Consider the following 20,221-nt stretch of genomic DNA (forward strand, 5'->3'; position numbering starts at 1 on the left):
AAAACTGAAATCTAAGTAAGATTAAATATCTCAAATAAGGGTGATATTTGCCTATTTTCTGTCTGATAAGATAATTCTTCTCACTAAGCAGATTTTATGTTAAAAGTGTTTTACTTGTTTTAAGGGTTTTGGTCCTAAATGATCTCAGTAAGATATTACAGCTTGTTGCTGAGATTTTATGACCTCTTTTGAGTAAAACATGCTTGAAACTAGAATATCAACTGATGCAAAGCTGTGTCATCAACACTCACAAGTAGAAAACTACTTTTTTAAACTAATAATTTCTTAAATGGTAAATGGGTCGTACTTGTATAGTGCTTTTCTACCTTTTTTTTAAGGAACTCAAAGCGCTTTGACACTATTTTCCACATTCACCCATTCACACACACACATTCACACACTTCAAGCATGAAAAAAAAAATCATCATGCCGAGCGCATATCATTATGTCAAGATAATGGCACTAGCATGTACTTAATTTAAGAATATTTTTCAACATATTGAGCAAAAAGGTCTTTTTTTTTCTCCCAGGAAAAGTGCACTTGTTATTAGTGAGAATATACTTATTTTAAGGTATTTTTGGGTTCATTGAAGTTAGCTAATTTTACTTGTTTTGGAAAGTCTTGACAAGTCGAATTTTCTTGTTCTATTGGCAGTTAATTTTGCTTAGTTCAAATAAAACACCCCTAATTGTACTTTTTTTTTCTTCTTGTTTTTGAACACTGACTTTTTGCAGTGTATTATTCCAAAAGGTCAGACAAAGACACTTGTACAAAAGCTGAAGTTATTTTTCCCATAAAAAAAATTATGTAAATCTAATTAATCAATTTTAGATACCCACAATTTAGCACAAAACTAATTTTAGAAAATGAAAAAACAAGGAAATCTAAAGAAATTGATTTTCTTACACGTTTTTTTAATTCAATGGCGTTTACTTTCTTTACCAAAGTACTGGCACTCGCAACTTTTTGGGCCCCACACTGAATTATTTAGCAGGTGTAGCAAAAAAAACATAACAGCACTGAAACTGAGTCACCAACGTCTGCATTCTTTTTTTTGTTTAGTCACTGGATTCCACAAAGCAGGTACATAAGCATGTAAACCGACTGTTTTTGTGGAGCGTAATGTCAGATCGTACGATAAAAACCAAATCCTACAAAACGTGTACTGTATTGGGCATGTACAATAATATAGAAATATTTTGCGATGTCCCTTTTTCAGTGGTTTCGGTTACCAATATTGGAGCCTAGAGTATTGGCCGATACCGCTATTAATCCAATACAATATCAGCACAAGTCATAGAACATACTTTTATCATTTTGTAGTGCGGAATGTTAGAAAAGGCTTGATCAAGTGAAATAAGTCAAACTGAGAAAAATGGTACGTAAAAAAAAAATCACTAAATACATGGCAGACTTACGCTCTCTTTAAATTGAAGTGGAGTGGTAATTTGGTTTTTGGTGACACCTAGAGGCCACAATAACTCATTGAGCATGACGCAGTAAGTAGAATGATGCGGACACGTTTGATACTGGATACTTTGTATTACAAGTCAACTAAAATTATTTGATACTTGTTTATATTGACAAATGTGCTGTTTTAGACTGTTGTTCAATTAAGGACATGTATTACGTTTTATAGCTATTGTGTGCTTAGCTGTAGTGTAGCTGCTCACTCCTAGCAGTCTATATATCCTACCATGTTTAACTTTTGTATGACGTCACTAAAATACAAGAAAAGACCAAATCAATATCATCCGATACTTGTGTTTTTGCTGATATCTGACCAATGTCACGCCTCTTTTAATAATATACAAAAACTATTTTTTCGCACCCCTGCTTTAGTCGTCTGGACGTCTTTTATGTTGGGTTTTTTCCGTGAAGTTTGGAGGCACAGATTTTTACCCAAAATAATGTTGGTCACCAAATTCCCCCCCAAAAAATTAAATTCCAAAGTGTAGTTATTTTTAATACATCAGACTTGTAAGAATTGATTTAAAAAAACAACAACTTGTATATAGTAGTGTTGTAACGATACCAATATTTTGGTACCAGTACTAAAATTATTTTGATACTTTTCTAAATAAAGGGGACCACAAAAAATGGCATTATTGGCTTTATTTTAACAAAAAATCTGAGAGTACATTAAACATATGTTTGTTATTGCAGTTTAGTCCTTAAATAAAATAGTGAACATACTAGACAACTTGTCTTTTAGTAGTAAGTAAACAAACGAAGGCTCCTAATTTAGTCTGCTGACATATGCAGTAACATATTGTGTCATTTATCTACCTATTATTTTGTCAACATTATTAAGGACAAGTGGTAGAAAATGAATTATTAATCTACTTGTTCATTTACTGTTAATATCTGCTTACTTTCTCTTTTAACATGTTCTATCTACACTTCTGTTAAAATGTAATAATCACTTATTCTTCTGTTGTTTGATACTTTACGTTAGTTTTGGATGATACCACACATTTGGGTATCAAACCGATACCAAGTAGTAACAGGATCATACATTGGTCATATTCAAAGTCTTCATGTGTCCAGGGACATATTTCCTGAGTTTATAAACATAATATACTTTTTTTTTTAAATGAAAGAAGATGTTGTGATGCCAAAAAATACAGACGTAATCATAGTAGTATCGACTAGATATGTGCTTGTACTTGGTATCATTACAGTGTAGATCCACCAATGGCGTTTGTTTACATTTTGATGCCGGTGAGCTACGGTGTGCAGTGAAGCATGTTTAGCTATTCCTCGTCCTGCAGGGATGATACTTGTAAGAAACGTACTTTATTTGTCGCCATGGAGACCAGGATTAGTGATTTAGAAGAAGCTAAAACACTGCCGACGGCGGATGGACGTTAATAATAATAATAATAATAATAATGATAATAGATTTTATTTGTAAAAAAGCCCTTTACATTGCGTAAACAACCTCAAAGTGCTACAGTGTATTAAAAAAATAAATAAATAAAAAGATAATAAAAATAAAAACTAGAACAGCCTAATGGCTAGAACTAGTATGCATATATCTAAAAAAAAGGGCTTTTTTAAAAAGAAGGGTTTTTAAGCCTTTTTTAAAAGCATCCACAGTCTGTGGTGCCCTCAGGTGGTCAGGGAGAGCGTTCCATAGACTGGGAGCGGCGGAGCAGAAAGCCCAGTCTCCCATTGTTCGTAGCTTTGTCCTCGGAGGTTGTTAGCCGCTAGCTAGCTAGCCATGTCTTAAAGCACCTCTTCCTGAGGGTGTATCAGTGTTATAACAGTGTTATAACTTCACCTTTATCTTTAGTTTTTAAGCCAAAATGTGTCCGTTCTCCCTTTTCTGTCTACACACTGTGTCTGCTTGTAAGTACTCCGTGACTGTGTGCCGCCGAACATGCTCCTCTGCTCGTAAACCAGCAATGACAAGACGTGACTTCGACGTGGGGCGGTGCGGGACCGGTACTTTTCAGAGGCCGTATAGTACCGAAAATGATTCATTAGTATCGCGGTACTATACTAATATCGGTGTACCGTACAATCCTAGTATATGGTCAAACTGTAACTAAATAACACATCAATAAGTCAGGATTGCAGATGTAAAACAAACAGAACAAAAGGTGATACAGTAAAAAGGAGATGGATGCGTGTGTGTGCGTGCGTGAGTTGGATGGGTGGGCTGAAGTGACGTGCGTGTGTGTGTTGAAAAGCTGAGTCCGGACTGCAGGAGGAGTGAGATCAGTCTGCAGCTGCACCGCACACACAAGCGCCTTCCTTTCTTCATACTCATCCCTGCTCGTCACATTTCTTTTGGCAGCAAGTTCCAATTTTCAAGCAAAGGATAATTTTTTTTAATTGAACAGTTTCTTTAAACCAACCAACTACAGACCTGAGGCACAATGTAAGTGTAATTAGGTTTTTTCTAATTGAACTCTTGTTAGACAATGTCCGAATTGATGTGCGATACCACTCATTTTCTTTCCGATCCGATACCGAGTTAAATTCAGGCTGGTATGGGCGATACCGATCCGATATTGATCCTTGGTGCAAATATACCTAATATGTCTACTAATATGTAAAAAGTTGTGTTTTCCAAATAACATAACTCATAGCATAAATAATTTAAAACAGGGTTATTCATTTCAAACTCTTCAGTATAATTGTATTTATGTGTTCATTTGACAGGGACAGTACAATTAACCGACGTCAAAGTACATAAGACTTCTAGCCACAGGCTGATTTGCAACCCTGTCCCTGGTTAGGCTTTAAAAAAAAGTTGAGAAAAGTGTAAAACATACAAAAGGATTAAGACAAGTAGAAAAATAAAAAAGACATTGAAAATAATTGGCCCCATTTGTCCGCACTACATCCAGTTCTAGTGCTCACACTTCGGATTTTCCTTAAGCCACTTTTTCAGTATTGTGGAGAAAAGAATAATGAGGTAGTGACGTGAATAACTATTTTCAACAAAAATAGGACAAAAATCGTACAAAGTACATGAAAATGGTGTTTCAAACCGTAAAGAAAATGAATAAAATAATAGAAATAAATGATTAGAATAAAAACTCATTCACAATTCAGTTACATTACACATTGCCTCATTCACAAGTTTACTTTTTTACACTGTGTTCCTGTTAATGATATACATGATCTCCAATCATTACAGTATCACAAGTGTAGATATTTTGATTTGACATCGATATTACAGAATTGAATACATGTCTGGTATCGGCAGTATCGATATTCCAGTATTGATTCAGACATCACTACAATGCGCAACAAACACTATTAGTTGAATAAAATGTCAAAATTAATGAATCAATTATTAATAAAATGCATTAGGACAAAGTTGTCTGTTATTGTTTTACAAAATAGTAAATGATCTGTTATTTAAAATCCAAGGTGTAGTTATTTTTAATACATCAGACTTGTAAGGAATGATCACAAAAAAAACTTGTATATGGTAGTGTTGTAACGATACCAATATTTTGGTACGGGTACTAAAATTATTTCGATACTTTTCTGTACTTTTCTAAATAAAGGGGACCACAAAAAAATGGCATTATTGGCTTTATTTTAACATAAAATCTTAGGGTACATTAAACATATGTTTATTATTGCAATTTTTGTCCTTAAATAAAATAGTGAACATACAAGACAGCTTGTCTTTTATTAGTAAGTAAACAAACAAAGGCTCCTAATTAGTCTGCTGACATATGCAGTAACATATTGTGTCATTTATCCACCTATTATTTTGTCAACATTATTAAGGACAAGTGGTAGAAAATGAATTATTAACCTACTTGTTCATTTACTGTTAATATCTGCTTACTTTCTCTTTTAACACGTTCTATCTAAAGTAAATGATCTGTTTTTTACTCTACCAACGTGCTTGAGAACTTTGATCAGGGGTCATAAACACTACAGGGTCTCCAAAATTAGAGAGCAGCGGGGGCCACAAAGGAGGTTCTTTTTAAAGAGTGCAACGAGCCTTGGCATGAAATGATGGAAATGTGAGAATTTGGAGGGCAGGGTTGATTTCACTTTGCAGGTGGCACGACATTCCTCGCATTCCCCTACAACAAGATTTTCAACCACTGGGAGATGATCTAATTTCACCTATTTGGGTTAAAAATATATTTTGCAAACCAGTAATTATAGTCTGCAAATGATGTGTTGTTGTTGAGTGTCGGTGCTGTTTAGAGCTCGGCAGAGTAACCGTGTAATACTTTTCCATATCAGTAGGTGGCAGCCGGTAGCTAATTGCTTTGTAGATGTCGGAAACAGCGGGAGGCAGAGTGCAGGTAAAAAGGTGTCTAATGCTTAAACCAAAAATAAACAAAAGGTGAGTGCCCCTAAGAAAAGGCATTGAAGCTTAGGGAAGGCTATGCAGAGCGGAACTAAAACTGACCTGGCTACAAAGTCAACAAAAACCGAATGCTGGACGACAGCAAAGACTTACTGTGGAGCAAAGACGGCGTCCACAATGTACATCCGAACATGACATGACAATCAACAATGTCCCCACAAAGAAGGATAGCAACAACTTAAATATTCTTGATTGCTAAAACAAAGTAGATGCGGGAAATATCGCTCAAAGGAAGACATGAAACTGCTGCAGGAAAATACCGAAAAAAGAGAAAAAGCCACCAAAATAGGAGCGCAAGGCAAGAACTAAAACACTACACACAGGAAAACAGCAAAAAACTCAAAATAAGTCACGGTGTGATGTGACAGGTGGTGACAGTAGACCTACTTTGAGACAAGAGCTATATTGATGCATGCTTGGTTATGGTTTAAAGTCATATCCAACAATTGCGAGGACTTTTTACTGTCAACTGAGTTTCGTTTTGTTAATGATTTCTACTAGTGGTCTGCCAGATTTTTTCAACGCAAAAAATGTGCCATGGCTCAAAAAAGGTTGAAAAACACTGCCCTACAAGAGACTTAAGGAAAAATATTGTCCTTAAAATCATTATTTTCATTAGATTTTTTTCATTGCCACATAAAATGTCAATTCAGTATGGGAAACCAATCCTTTAGTAAAAAACCCTTTTTATTCTCAGTATTGCACAAATGTGATAATGTGCATGTAATAATAGATAGATGCAAAGTGCAGCATGATTATATGATGACAGTAAAATATTGCCCCGAGGCAAGTTTTTGCATTGCTAGAACATACAGTATACATCAGGAGACAATGTATGGTACATGTGGGAATATATTATGGCAACAAAGCCTTTTTCTTTCCATTGCGGAAATACAGAGTTTACCTTTTTTGACTCCCCTTGACCCGATATCGATGAATTTCCTTAATTTTCCTAAACTTGTTGGATACCGCCATTCAAATCTTTTAAAAACTGGACTATTGAATTTACGACTTTATTGAAAACTGTCAATTATTTTGCACATAATTTTAATTTTAGTAGCAACTGCCAAGAGGCACAGTGCAGGCCAGAGGTTTGGACACACCTTCTCATTCAATGGGTTTTCTTTATTTTCATGACTATTTACATTGTAGATTGTCACTGAAGGCATCAAAACTATGAATGAACACATGTGGAGTTATGTACTTAACAAAAAAGGGTGAAATAACTGAAAACATGTTTTATGTTTTAGTTTCTTCAAAATAGCCACCCCTTGGCGCTGATTAGTTTTTTGCACACTCTTGGCATTCTCTCGATGAGCTTCAAGCACACCTGTGAAGTGAAAACCATTTCATGTGACTTCCTCTTGAAGCTCATCAAGAGAATGCCAAGAGTGTGCAAAGCAGGAATCAGAGCAAAGGGTGGCTATTTTGAAGAAACTAGAATATAAAACATGTTTTCAGTCATTTCACCTTTTTTTGTTAAGTACATAACTCCACATGTGTTCATTCATAGTTTTGATGCCTTCAGTGACAATCTACAATGTAAATATCCATCCATCCATCCATCCATCCATCTTCTTCCGCTTATCCGAGGTCGGGTCGCGGGGGCAGCAGCCTAAGCAGGGAAGCCCAGACTTCACTCTCCCCAGCTACTTCGTCCAGCTCTTCCCGAGGGATCCCGAGGCGTTCCCAGGCCAGCCGGGAGACATGGTCTTCCCAACGTGTCCTGGGTCTTCCCCGTGGCCTCCTACCGGTCGGACGTGCCCTAAACACCTCCCTAGGGAGGCGTTCGGGTGGCATCCTGACCAGACAATGTAAACAGTCATTAAAAAATAAAGAAAACACATTGAATGAAAAGGTGTGTCCAAACTTTTGGCCTGTACTGTACATACATTCAAAAAAGCACAGCAGTGTTCTATAAACCCCCAGTATAACAAAACAAACAATACTGTGCTTAAAAAAGTATTTAAAACATTGTTCTCAATGTTCTTTCAATATGGTGGTAGCGTGACGTCATTTATATACACTACCGTTCAAAAGTTTGGGGTCACACAAACAATTTTGTGGAATAGCCTTCATTTCTAAGAACAAGAATAGACTGTCGAGTTTCAGATGAAAGTTCTCTTTTTCTGGCCATTTTGAGCGTTTAATTGACCCCACAAATGTGATGCTCCAGAAACTCAAACTGCTCAAAGGAAGGTCAGTTTTGTAGCTTCTGTAACGAGCTAAACTGTTTTCAGATGTGTCAACATGATTGCACAAGGGTTTTCTACTCATCAATTAGCCTTCTGAGCCAATGAGCAAACACATTGTACCATTAGAACACTGGAGTGATAGTTGCTGGAAATGGGCCTCTATACACCTATGTAGATATTGCACCAAAAACCAGACATTTGCAGCTAGAATAGTCATTTACCACATTAGCAATGTATAGAGTGTATTTCTTTAAAGTTAAGACTAGTTTAAAGTTATCTTCATTGAAAAGTACAGTGCTTTTCCTTCAAAAATAAGGACATTTCAATGTGACCCCAAACTTTTGAACGGTAGTGTATATATATTTGTACTGAAATAGGCTAATAAAAATGCTGACATACTGCAAGTTCCATTTTTCATTAGGAAAAGTTTCTCTTCTTGGCACTTAGAGACATGGTGAAGGTTGGGTAGCAACTTTGTGGAGGTTTTCTGCACACTGCGGTAATGTACGCTGCCTGCAGGGCTTGCGGTGGCGGATACTTTGCCTTTCACCCTTGCTTGTATTTGATTAGCAAAAAATGGAGGTGGCAGGTGTGCATTAGGTGTTGTGTTGTGAAGCGTACGATGCAAGTTATGATGCATACCGCCCCACTTCAACAATTTGTGTATGAGCGAGGGAGAAACGCAAGCGCCAAATAAACATTTGGGCTCGGCTGACACAAATAAATAAATATATAGGGAATATATTTTTGTTATTCATTTTTGAATGGCTTTTTTGTTGTTTTTTGCAAAACTTGTTTGTTTTTGTTTTGTCTACATATTCGAAATAAAAAAATAAAAAAAAATATTGGCTCATTTTTTTCTAGAACAGCAGACATTCTTCTTCGGCGCTGACTTCACATGTCAACAATCGACATAGCTCGCTGAGAAAAAGGAAGTATCGATGTAATTTTTGCGTGTTGGTTTCGAAGTATCCATACTTGCCTGTTTTAAACTAATCTAGTGAGCAAATATTCACATTTCTTTGGTTTCAGTTCAAATTTTCAGTCAAAATGTTATTTTTCTCAGACCTTTGCCTACTGGCCTGTAGTTGGCGGTAAATAATTATGACGTCTGTTATGTTATCAATTAACGCAGACCTCCACCAGGCCCCATCTCCCAATGGTAAAGAATTCTTTAAAAATATCCTGAATCCAAACAGTGATCCGCATGACCCCCATAATCAAATCACTTCTTCCTTATCCCATTTCTGACATTTACCGAACATTCAATCAAAATCTGCTCATACATTTTTTTGAGCTATCTATAGCGGAATTTAATAAATAGCGGGAACGCTCTTGCCATTAATCCACTGTTTGTCACTGTGGGTGGAGGCGGGGCCGCTAGCATTGTAACTTAAATGTAAGGTAACTAGTAGAAATTATGCAAATCACCCTCAAAATCTAATCACTTTGTTTCTTCCATTTTGGACATTTCCTGATAGTTTTATCGAAATCCGCCCATAACTTTTAAAGTTAGGTTGCTAACTAACAAACCACGGCGATAAATATGTGTGTCTAGTTGTCTGTTTGTGCCCTGTGATTGACCGGTGACCAGTCCAGCGTGTACCGCCTCTCGCCCAAAGGTAGCCAGGATAGGCCCCTGCACACCCTTGATCCTTGACAGGATCAATTACTTGTTATAAATGTTTTCAATGTCACACTAATACACTTTGGTATGTTATTCCTGCTCAGTGGCCTTGCGGTTAGAGTTTTCCGCCCCGTCCGAATCATACCAAAGACTATAAAAATGGGACCCATTACCTCCCTGCTTGACACTCAGCATCAAGGGTTTGAATTGGGGGTTAAGTCACCAAAAATGATTCCCGGGCGCGGCCACCGCTGCTGCTCACTGCCATCCTCACCTCCCAGGGGGTGATCAAGGGTGATGGGTCAAATGCAGAGGATACTTTCACCACACCTAGTGTGTGTGTGACAATCATTGGTACTTTAACTTCAACTTTTATAATCACACTAAAGTTCCCCATTGTTTGGTGAGGTGTGAACACATTAATCAAACTAAGGGGCGGCCCGAGCCAACTAATCCCCCAACAAAAAGTGGTTTTGGTACAGTTCCACACAAATTTGTCAGGATTCAAGTGTAGTGAGAAAGCCGTTATATCTTAATAAGTCGCAAACAAACCAATTAAGTTTGACCATAAACTAAATTGTGATGTAGTTTTAGGATTTAAACCAATGAAAACTTTTAGGTCTTTTGAACAATGGGCCTTAGGTAACGTATCTTAGTGGTTGGTGTCCCAATAAGTGCCTCACATTTTGTTTTTTCAATAAAAGCTTTTGATCTGAACAGTTTTCTCTTGTCTTTGTGTTGACCAGGATTAACAACAGAGATCGCTGGAAGGTGTACAAGAGGGTGGCTGTCATGTTCTTCCTGGCAGTGGTGGCGCTCACCGTTGTCCAGAGAGGGAGCATAAATATGGGGGCTCCATTTGAACTCCAGCGGCAGGCTCGCATGGATGCCTCTGAAGTAGCGGAGTCCGGAGCTGCCCTTCAAGTGAAGACGCACTCCTCTCGGGGGGTGAAAGGCTTTTGGAAGCCGATCAAGCACCAGCCGCTTCATCGAGGTCGATCCACCACCCAGGAGCCTAGCGTCACTGAAGAACATAGTGCCACAACCTGGGACGTAACCACCACCAACTGCAGTGCCAACCACAATCTTTCAGGCCAGGATTGGTTTCGGAGCCTGGAGGACACATTCAAGCAATTTATGCTTTACCGACACTGCCGATACTTCCCAATACTTCAAAACCACCCGGAGAAATGCGCTGGGGAGATTCATTTGCTCATGGTGATCAAATCTGTGGCAACCCAGCATGATCGCAGAGAGGTCATTCGAAAAACATGGGGCAAGGAGCGAGTCGTAAGCGGCAAGAGGATAAAGACGCTCTTCCTTCTTGCTAAATCATCCAACCAGGCCGAGGGGGCGAACCATCAAAAGCTTTTGGAGTACGAAAACCAAATCTATGGCGATATCCTTCAGTGGGACTTCTTGGATAGCTTCTTCAATCTCACCCTGAAGGAGACACACTTCCTCAAATGGTTCCACACCTACTGCCCGAGTGTTCGCTACATCTTCAAGGGGGACGACGATGTTTTTGTCAGTGTGGAGAACATCTTTGAGTTCCTCGACAGCACTGACCCTGCAAAGAACCTCTTTGTCGGGGATGTGATTTTTAGGGCAAAGCCGATCCGAAAAAGGGAGAATAAGTACTACATCCCGCAGGCTTTGTACAATAAGACCCATTACCCTCCCTACGCAGGGGGAGGGGGGTTTCTGATGGACGGTAACCTGGCAAGGAAGCTCTACTGGGTTGCAGATACCCTGGAGCTGTACCCCATCGACGACGTCTTCTTAGGTATGTGCCTGGAAGTCCTTCAGGTGGCTCCAATCAAACATAATGCCTTTAAGACGTTCGGCCTTGTGAAAAACAAGAGCAGCAAGTTGAACAAAGAACCTTGTTTCTTTAAGAGCATGATTGTTGTTCACAAACTGCTCCCAAAGGAACTCTTACACATGTGGAATCTGGTCAACAGCGAACTGGTCTGTTCACAAAAAGTCGAGATTCTATAGCTCGACCGGGCCGCTCCAAGGTGACTCTTGCTGTTTGCCAGGATAGTCCAAGGGAAACTGTGCGTACTCTTCTTTCTGGGGGAAGACTGAGACAGTATTTGCTGTCGCTGTGGGTTTTATGTAGAAGTACTTCGGAAGTAAATTATGCTTTTTTGAATTGTTGTATTTATAAGGCATTTAAAAATAACCTCAACCTAAAGCTGCGGCGACAATGGTAACACGAAGGAGGACGATTGATCACGTGATGTGTGATTTAGGCCTGCTTGGTGCTGATTATTTCCTTTGGAGCCTTTTCCTTTTACCGACTTCCTCGTTAGAGGACGACGATGATGAATCCATAAATGTGAATATTATTCCTCAACAAAATCATGAATGTCTCTGCCTGCCATAAAGAAGGAATGCCTATTTATCACGAAAAGGAATAATATAAGGCGCGTTCGCACTTGTCATTTTTGGAGCGGTTAAAACAAACCCCTTCAAAAGACTTCAAAGACCCTTCAATGTCAATTATCCCATACACGCAAGACATACGAAAGAATCAAGATACCGTTCCTCTTTCACCCTGAAATCTGGAACAAATTTCAAAACTTGGGAAGAGAGTGGCCGCCAAACAGTTTGTCATTTTTAAAACCAGGAAAGAGATGTCATGTGGTGCCCACACAACAAAAACACCCACGAATCTCCAGCAAAACGACCTGGGAAAAATGGCACTGACTGATTCTGCACTTTAATGAAGTCCCCAACAGAGACAAGAGTCCTCAGTTTCTGCTAGTTTGTTCATTTGAGCGAGTGTGAACACAGTCTACGGAACCCAGGACCACCCGAGAGATCCGCCTGCAGGCAGACTCTAGTCTGCGCGCCAAAACACTCAAACAAAACCAGTTCATGGTGAGCCAAACCCAACAGAAAGCCCAGAAGCATCAACTTACTTTGCAGAAGGGTTGATTCATTGCAGCAAATTTCTAGGAATCTTTTAGTCATCTTGGTATCATTTAGATCTACCTTGTTACATCTCAAGTGGCTATAAGAACAAAAGTCCTATGACATCATGTTTCATGCTTTGTCCCCAATCGAAGCTTGACTTACATGATTTAGTCCACTGGCGAATTCAATTGTGAACAGAAACCGCATTCAAGTCCCCACCAAATATTGTTCGGACTCCAAGTGTGAACGCACCCTTACAGCTAGAATTCAGTGTCTGGTTGCTGCTGTGCCTTTTTGGTTCATTCAAAGCAAGAGAATGACTCTACCTCAGTAGACCTTCCACAACTCTCATATTTTCAAGGGTCTCCAGGATACGATAGTTTGGACATGCATTCACCTTCTACAGTTCATCCTGTTCACGGCCCTGAGCCTTTCCCAGCTGACTTTGGACGACCTTGGACTGGTTGCCAGCCAATCACAGAACAGGAACATAATTTGTGTTGTAGAGGTCCTTGCGATCTTTTTTTGGGGGGGGGGGGTGGAAAAACAAGACCGACTGGAGATACTGAGAGCTGCCCATGGAAGTGACTGTTCTGATATACTTGACGTGACGTTGACAGAAGGTTTACACAACATTGTACTAAAACATTACTGGTACGACTATGTAAGATGTTCATTTAAGAAAATAATGTGGGCCTAATGTTTAATTTATAATTGTCTTAATTTGAATTATTCATCTTTTAGGAGTGGGTGTTAATTAAGGCATTGGTGATGTAAATATTGTATATGTGAATATTAAAAAGTTCAATATTCTGTTGTTTTCCCTCCACACCCAAAACATTTCTTTGTAAATCTGTCCCAGGTCAGCAGTTTGTGTGTTCACCCTATCAGCATCCAGCATCTTTGTGGCGATCTCCAGCAGGTCAGCCAACAATAGTGTCTGATGTTGACGTGGGAGAGGCGGTCATGCAACTAAACAGTAAACATAACCTCTTCACACAACCATGACGATAATAATGGTCTACATGAAACATGTTGAAGGTGTTCAATAAAGTGCTTCTTCAGGACATGAAAACTACGCAACTATTTCCATTTGAAGCATCTTTTTGACAAAGCAACCTGTTTTAAGATGCAATTTAGTCCATATCGGCATGGTGATGAAATGTTACAATTTATGTCAGTTATTTTCTGTAGATTTTCATTGAACAAAACTGTTTACTAGGGATGTTACTATCAGGGTTTTATGCTGCAGATTCCGATCATCACAAGTATTAACTTAACATTAATGTTAACTTATTTAGGCTGACTGCTATTGACAGTTTAACAATATCAACACAGTTTATAAAACAATTCCTTATTCTCTTTTATTGCAAGAGTTTCAGAAAAACAAAGTCAATAGTACACAATAACTAAACAAAAGCAAAAACTACTAGCCTATCTACCACTAATTTTGTATTATTTGGTTGTTGCCTTTAAAGTCATCCTCTGTCCAGGGAATTGTTCCTTTGGTTTGTAAAAAAATACCAAAATCAAGAAAATATATTTTTAGAAAAAGAAAAAAAAATTGGATCGACGTTATCACTCTACTATCAATCATATACTGATACTACCCTTGGTATCGACACTACCTATTTATGGATCGATCCGCCCTTCCCTTAAGTGCTGTGTACTGACTGCTGACACACCAACAATTGTAAGATTAACCTCAAAGCTCTTATTAATGTTTTGTTAATATCCACTTACTTTCTGCTGCAAAACTTCACTAAGCACTTATGGCTTGGTGTTGTTTAAAGCTAGCGTAGCGGTTAGCATAGCAATTAGCATGACTGCGGTGTGTAACATGTTTAGCATTGTCCTCCAGTGATAATGTTACATAAGATACTACTGTAAGTTCATTTGTCGTGATGGAGGAGATTGTTTTTTATTAGCGGAGGGGAGCGGGTCCACACTGTATGGAGATGCATAATTAGCTGCTAGCCACTTATAAACCGGGGAAATTAAAATAAGTTTTTATGAAAATTGATTGAGGGCAGCACGGTGGAAGAGGGGTTAGTGCGTCTGCCTCACAATACGAAGGTCCTGAGTAGTCGTGAGTTCAATCCCGGCCTCGGGATCTTTCTGTGTGGAGTTTGCATGTTCTCCCCGTGACTGCGTGGGTTCCCTCCGGGTACTCCGGCTTCCTCCCACCTCCAAAGACATGCACCTGGGGATAGGCTGATTGGCAACACTAAATTGGCCGTAGTGTGTGAATGTGAGTGTGAATGTTGTCTGTCTATCTGTGTTGGCCCTGCGATGAGGTGGTGACTTGTCCAGGGTGTACCCCGCCTTCCGCCCGATTGTAGCTGAGATAGGCTCCAGCGCCCCCCGCGACCCCGAAGGGAATAAGCGGTAGAAAATGGATGGATGGATGGAAAATTGATTGATCGGCACATCCCTAATGTTTACACTTTAACAAAATGAATCTAATGAGAATGAGAGCTTCAAGTACCTAAATTTACCCTGAATGACAGAAAGATATATATATAGATATATATATATATATATATATATATATATATATATATATATATATATATATATACATACACACACACACATATATATACATATATATATATACACATACTGTATATACACATATATATACACACATATATACACACACACACATATATATACATATATATATATACACATACTGTATATACACATATATATACACACATATATACACACACATATATATATATATATACACACACATACTGTATATACACATATATATATATATACTGTATATATACACTAATATATAGACACTTTATATATACACATACACACACATATACACACACATATACACACACATATACATATACATATACATATATATATATATATATATATATATATATATATATATATATATATATATATATATAAACTGTGTGTGTATGTGTATATATAGTGTGTATATGTATATGTATATATTAAGGCTGCAACTAATGATTAATTTGATAATCGATTAATCTGTCGATTATGACTTCGATTAATAATCGGATAAAAGAGACAAACTACATTTCTATCCTATCCAGTATTTTACTGAAAAAAAACAGCGTACTGGCACCATACTTATTTTGATTATTGTTTCTCAGCTGTTTGTAAATGTTGCAGTTTATAAATAAAGGTTTATTAAAAAAAATAAAAAATAAAAACTTTTTTTAAAAAACTCTGCGCATAGCAAAGATCCAACGAATCGATGACTAAATTAATCGACAACTATTTTAATAATCGATTTTAATCGATTAGTTGTTGCAGCCCTAGTATGTATATACAGTATATATACATGTATATATATAAAAAATAAAAAAATCCCCAGTATATGTCCTTTATTTTCACAGGTATGAGTGTGATACAATTAGTTAATCTATAGGTTCCGTTTTCAGATTCTGATTTTTCTGATGGAAATGGCGGGGGAAATGAACATATCCATCACAGGCCTAATTGCACGGTAAATTTCCCACTCAAGTGACGCTATTCCGCTCAAAGTGGGCACACAAGCGGCTTCTTTAACCTGCCGACTGACCGGCAGCATATTTGTTGACACTAATTGGGGGAAGCTTTTGATGTCCGCCTGGTTTAGAGGCCGACCGGACGGAGCCGCGGTTTTTCACACCAGTACTCGACCTTTTCTGAAAGGCTGCGGAAGAAACAACTTCGTTGGCACAAGCAGAGGTGAGAATGTAAAAGTTTGGCTTCAAATGAAAAGTAGCATACCTCTGTGTAAGCGCTACTGAACAGCGGTTATAGCAGAGGTGTCCAAAGTGCGGCCCGGAGGCCATTTTCCAGCCCGCAGCTAGTTTTCTAACGGCCCCCGCCACATTCTAAAAATACTATTTCAAAACAAAAAAAGTGGAATAAGAGCGTACAGGTGAAACGTAACGAGAAAAAGTTGCAATGTTGACTCTAATAACACAAAACTGCCATGCAGGTTGTTTTTTTCTTTAAAGGCCTACTGAAACCCACTACTACCGACCACGCAGTCTGATAGTTTATATATCAATGATGAAATCTTAACATTATAACACATGCCAATACGGCCGGGTTAACTTATAAAGTGACATTTTAAATTTGCCGCTAAACTTCCGGTTCGAAACGCCTCTGAGGATGACGTATGCGCGTGACGTAGCCCGGGGAACACGGGTATGCCTTCCACATTGAAGCCAATACGAAAAAGCTCTGTTTTCATTTCATAATTCCACAGTATTCTGGACATCTGTGTTCGTGAATCTGTTGCAATCATGTTCATTGCATTATGGAGAAGGAAGCTGAGCAAGCAAAGAAGAAAGTTGTCGGTGCGAAATGGACGTATTTTTCGAACGTAGTCAGCAACAACAGTACACAGCCGGCGCTTCTTTGTTTACATTCCCGAAAGATGCAGTCAAGATGGAAGAACTCGGATAACAGAGACTCTAACCAGGAGGACTTTTGACTTCGATACACAGACGCCTGTAGAGAACTGGGACAACACAGACTCTTACCAGGATTACTTTGATTTGGATGACTAGCATAACAAACACGCAGGTGTTTTTATGCAGCTTTGGCTTCTAAACATTTGATCGCTTGACCGTATGTGCGCAACTTTTTTTTGCGTATGTACGTAACTTTTTTAAAATATATAAGCTTTATGAACCTTGGGTTAGGTGAACGGTCTTTTGGGCTGAGTGATTGTGTGTGTTGATCAGGTGTTTGAATTGTATTGGCGTGTTCTATGGAGCTAGGAGCTAGCATAGGAGCTAGGAGCTAGCATAACAAACACGCAGGTGTTTTTATGCAGGATTAATTTGTGGCATATTAAATATAAGCCTGGTTGTGTTGTGGCTAATAGAGTATATATATGTCTTGTGTTTATTTACTGTTGTAGTCATTCCCAGCTGAATATCAGGTACCGTGAGTATGCAGCCTTGGCTGCTAAACATTTGAGAGCTTGACCGTATGTGCGCGTCACGTACGTAACTTTTTAAAAATATATAAGCTTTATGAACCTTGGGTTAGGTGAACGGTCTTTTGGGCTGAGTGATTGTGTGTGTTGATCAGGTGTTTGAATTGTATTGGCGTGTTCTATGGAGCTAGGAGCTAGCAGAGGAGCTAGGAGCTAGCATAACAAACACGCAGGTGTTTTTATGCAGGATTAATTTGTGGTATATTAAATATAAGCCTGGTTGTGTTGTGGCTAATAGAGTATATATATGTCTTGTGTTTATTTACTGTTGTAGTCATTCCCAGCTGAATATCAGGTCACCCCCGGCTCTCACAGCATCTTCCCTATCTGAATAGCTTCAACTCCCCACTAGTCCTTCACTTGCACTTTACTCATCCACAAATCTTTCATCCTCGCTCAAATTAATGGGGAAATTGTCGCTTTCTCGGTCCGAATCTCTCTCACTTCATGCGGCCATCATTGTAAACAATAGGGAACTTTGCGTATATGTTCAACTGACTACGTCACGCTACTTCCGGTAGGGGCAAGCCTTTTTTTTTTATCAGATACCAAAAGTTGCAATCTTTATTGTCGTTGTTCTCTACTAAATCCTTTCAGCAAAAATATGGCAATATCGCGAAATGATCAAGTATGACACATAGAATAGATCTGCTATCCCCGTTTAAATAAAAAAAATTCATTTCAGTAGGCCTTTAAAACTGTCATTGCTCATAAAATACTTAAGTAAAATCGTTATAATTCATATTTATCTCTTATTCCAATTCCTTCACAATAAATATACCACTTTGAAATATTTTTTTGGGGGGGAAAATAATGCATATTTTGTGTTTGCCATAAAAAAAAACTAAAACAATTTTAAAAAAATAAAAAAACTTATAATCGACTGATAGATCTCAAGTTGACCTATTGAAAGTGAAAATACAATAAAAAATTATGTATCAGTACACATATTGAATATGCATGTACGTATATTTGTAACACTTACCTGTATGAGTATGCCCTTTAGGATCTCTAAGAATTTTAGTGGGATTTTTTTTGGTTAACGGTCATTGCTCAAAAAAATAATGAATCAAACTCAATTATATAAAATATTGATCTATTTAGGCCTCCAAATACTTCACATCAAATGTTCCACTTTGAACATTTTTGTGGGGGAAATTTTTCCTCCCTCCCCCCCTCCCCCATAAAAACAGCTGGGCTTTATTTAACAAAATATGCATAACAAAAATTCAACTTTATATTGACAGAGATCTGAAGTTGATCTAGATTTAAACATTGAAAAAAAAAAGTATAAATTATTTTCAAAATTTTTCATGACTGAAACCCTTTGCATGAGATATATATATATATATATATATATATATATATATATATATATATATATATATATATATATATATATATATATATATACACACACACGTATATAATTACATCCATTTTCTACCGCTTGTCCCTTTCGGGGTCACGGGGGGGGGGGGGGGGGGGGATTTTTCAGTGCGGCCCTGAGTTTAAAAAGTTTGCACACCCCTGATTTAAAGTATTTGAAATTCTTCCTCTACTTACTGCTGTGGACAATTCCAATGATGTAGATGCATGCACTTGATGGTTCTGAAACAGATGAACATTTGTTTTACACTTCCTCCCACGCTACCCACTAGTCACTTAAAAAAAGGATGAAGAATAATCACCTCGTCAGTAGTTATCCAATGAGAGGCTCTTACCTATATTTGCTTAATTAAATCCAGGTGCTGACCTTTTGGAGGCCAGACAGCGTAATTGATGATTAGCCATTTTCTTCACCTACCCAAAATAAATTGCGCCCACAATAGAAATAATTTTCCTTTTCATTCTAAATACTTCTGGGGTCATATTTAAAAGGAAACTTACAACATACCGCACTTTAGTAACCAAGGCGAGCTGTTAGGCTGTCCTCTAGTGGCGAACAAACGCTATAACATTTTCGAGATTTGTTGCTGCGATGATATATATAGTTATTGGACTTTCAAAGTCTTAAATTTGTACTAATAGTTCAAAAAACACTAAATTGCCGACTAAACAGTAAAGTCGGCACGTTCTCGCGAAACGTAAAGGTTTACGGAAGTGAGTTACTACAAAATACCCGGATGACGCCGCCCATTTTAGAAAGTTAACTTCCGTTTCCTTACATCCCAGAATGCACTGCGTATTCCATTGCGCGCCATTAGGCCTTACCTTAGTCTTTCCGATCAGCATTGCGAGATTTACAATAATCTGACGCTTTCGAAACATTGCAATGAACTGGCTTCATCCTGCGCTGAGCATGTTTGTACAAAAACTCAGGTGCCGCAACGGCCAGGAATAGGTGCCGTTCGGTCTTGTTTCGATACTAAAGTTCATTGATGTTCATGTATACAATACTATAACGGTCGGTGGTCGTGCTTGACTGGAGTATTTCGTTCATCTTGAAATTGGGCATTTGAGACAATCTTCCACAAAATATGCTGTAATGTTTGCCTTGACGTACAGCAATGTGTCATTTTCCATCTGGCAACCAGACTTATAGATGCCATTTTCCTACCTAGTCCACAGTAGCAGGCAGCATCACCTTTTTATGGAATAGCGAATGTGTGCA

The 20,221-nt window shown here is 38.2% G+C and overlaps 2 protein-coding genes across 2 annotated transcripts in view; one reads left to right on the forward strand and one right to left on the reverse strand.

Moving 5' to 3' along the window:
• Positions 1-19,236, reverse strand: part of polr2h (RNA polymerase II, I and III subunit H) — an 89,088-nt gene extending 69,852 nt beyond the window's left edge. Inside the window, exon 1 of the mRNA XM_062028044.1 lies at positions 19,174-19,236. The gene's annotated coding sequence lies outside the window, so the exon portion shown is untranslated. The remainder of the gene's footprint in view (positions 1-19,173) is intronic.
• On the forward strand, positions 3,755-13,667 carry b3gnt7 (UDP-GlcNAc:betaGal beta-1,3-N-acetylglucosaminyltransferase 7). The gene is made up of 2 exons (XM_062027507.1): positions 3,755-3,890; positions 10,427-13,667. Coding segments are annotated over exons 1-2 (1,257 nt in total). The 5' UTR covers positions 3,755-3,888; the 3' UTR covers positions 11,682-13,667.
• Positions 19,237-20,221: the final 985 nt, after the last annotated feature.

The sequence above is a fragment of the Entelurus aequoreus genome, linkage group LG19, assembly GCF_033978785.1.
Source record: "Entelurus aequoreus isolate RoL-2023_Sb linkage group LG19, RoL_Eaeq_v1.1, whole genome shotgun sequence".
NCBI classification, from domain to species: domain Eukaryota; kingdom Metazoa; phylum Chordata; class Actinopteri; order Syngnathiformes; family Syngnathidae; genus Entelurus; species Entelurus aequoreus.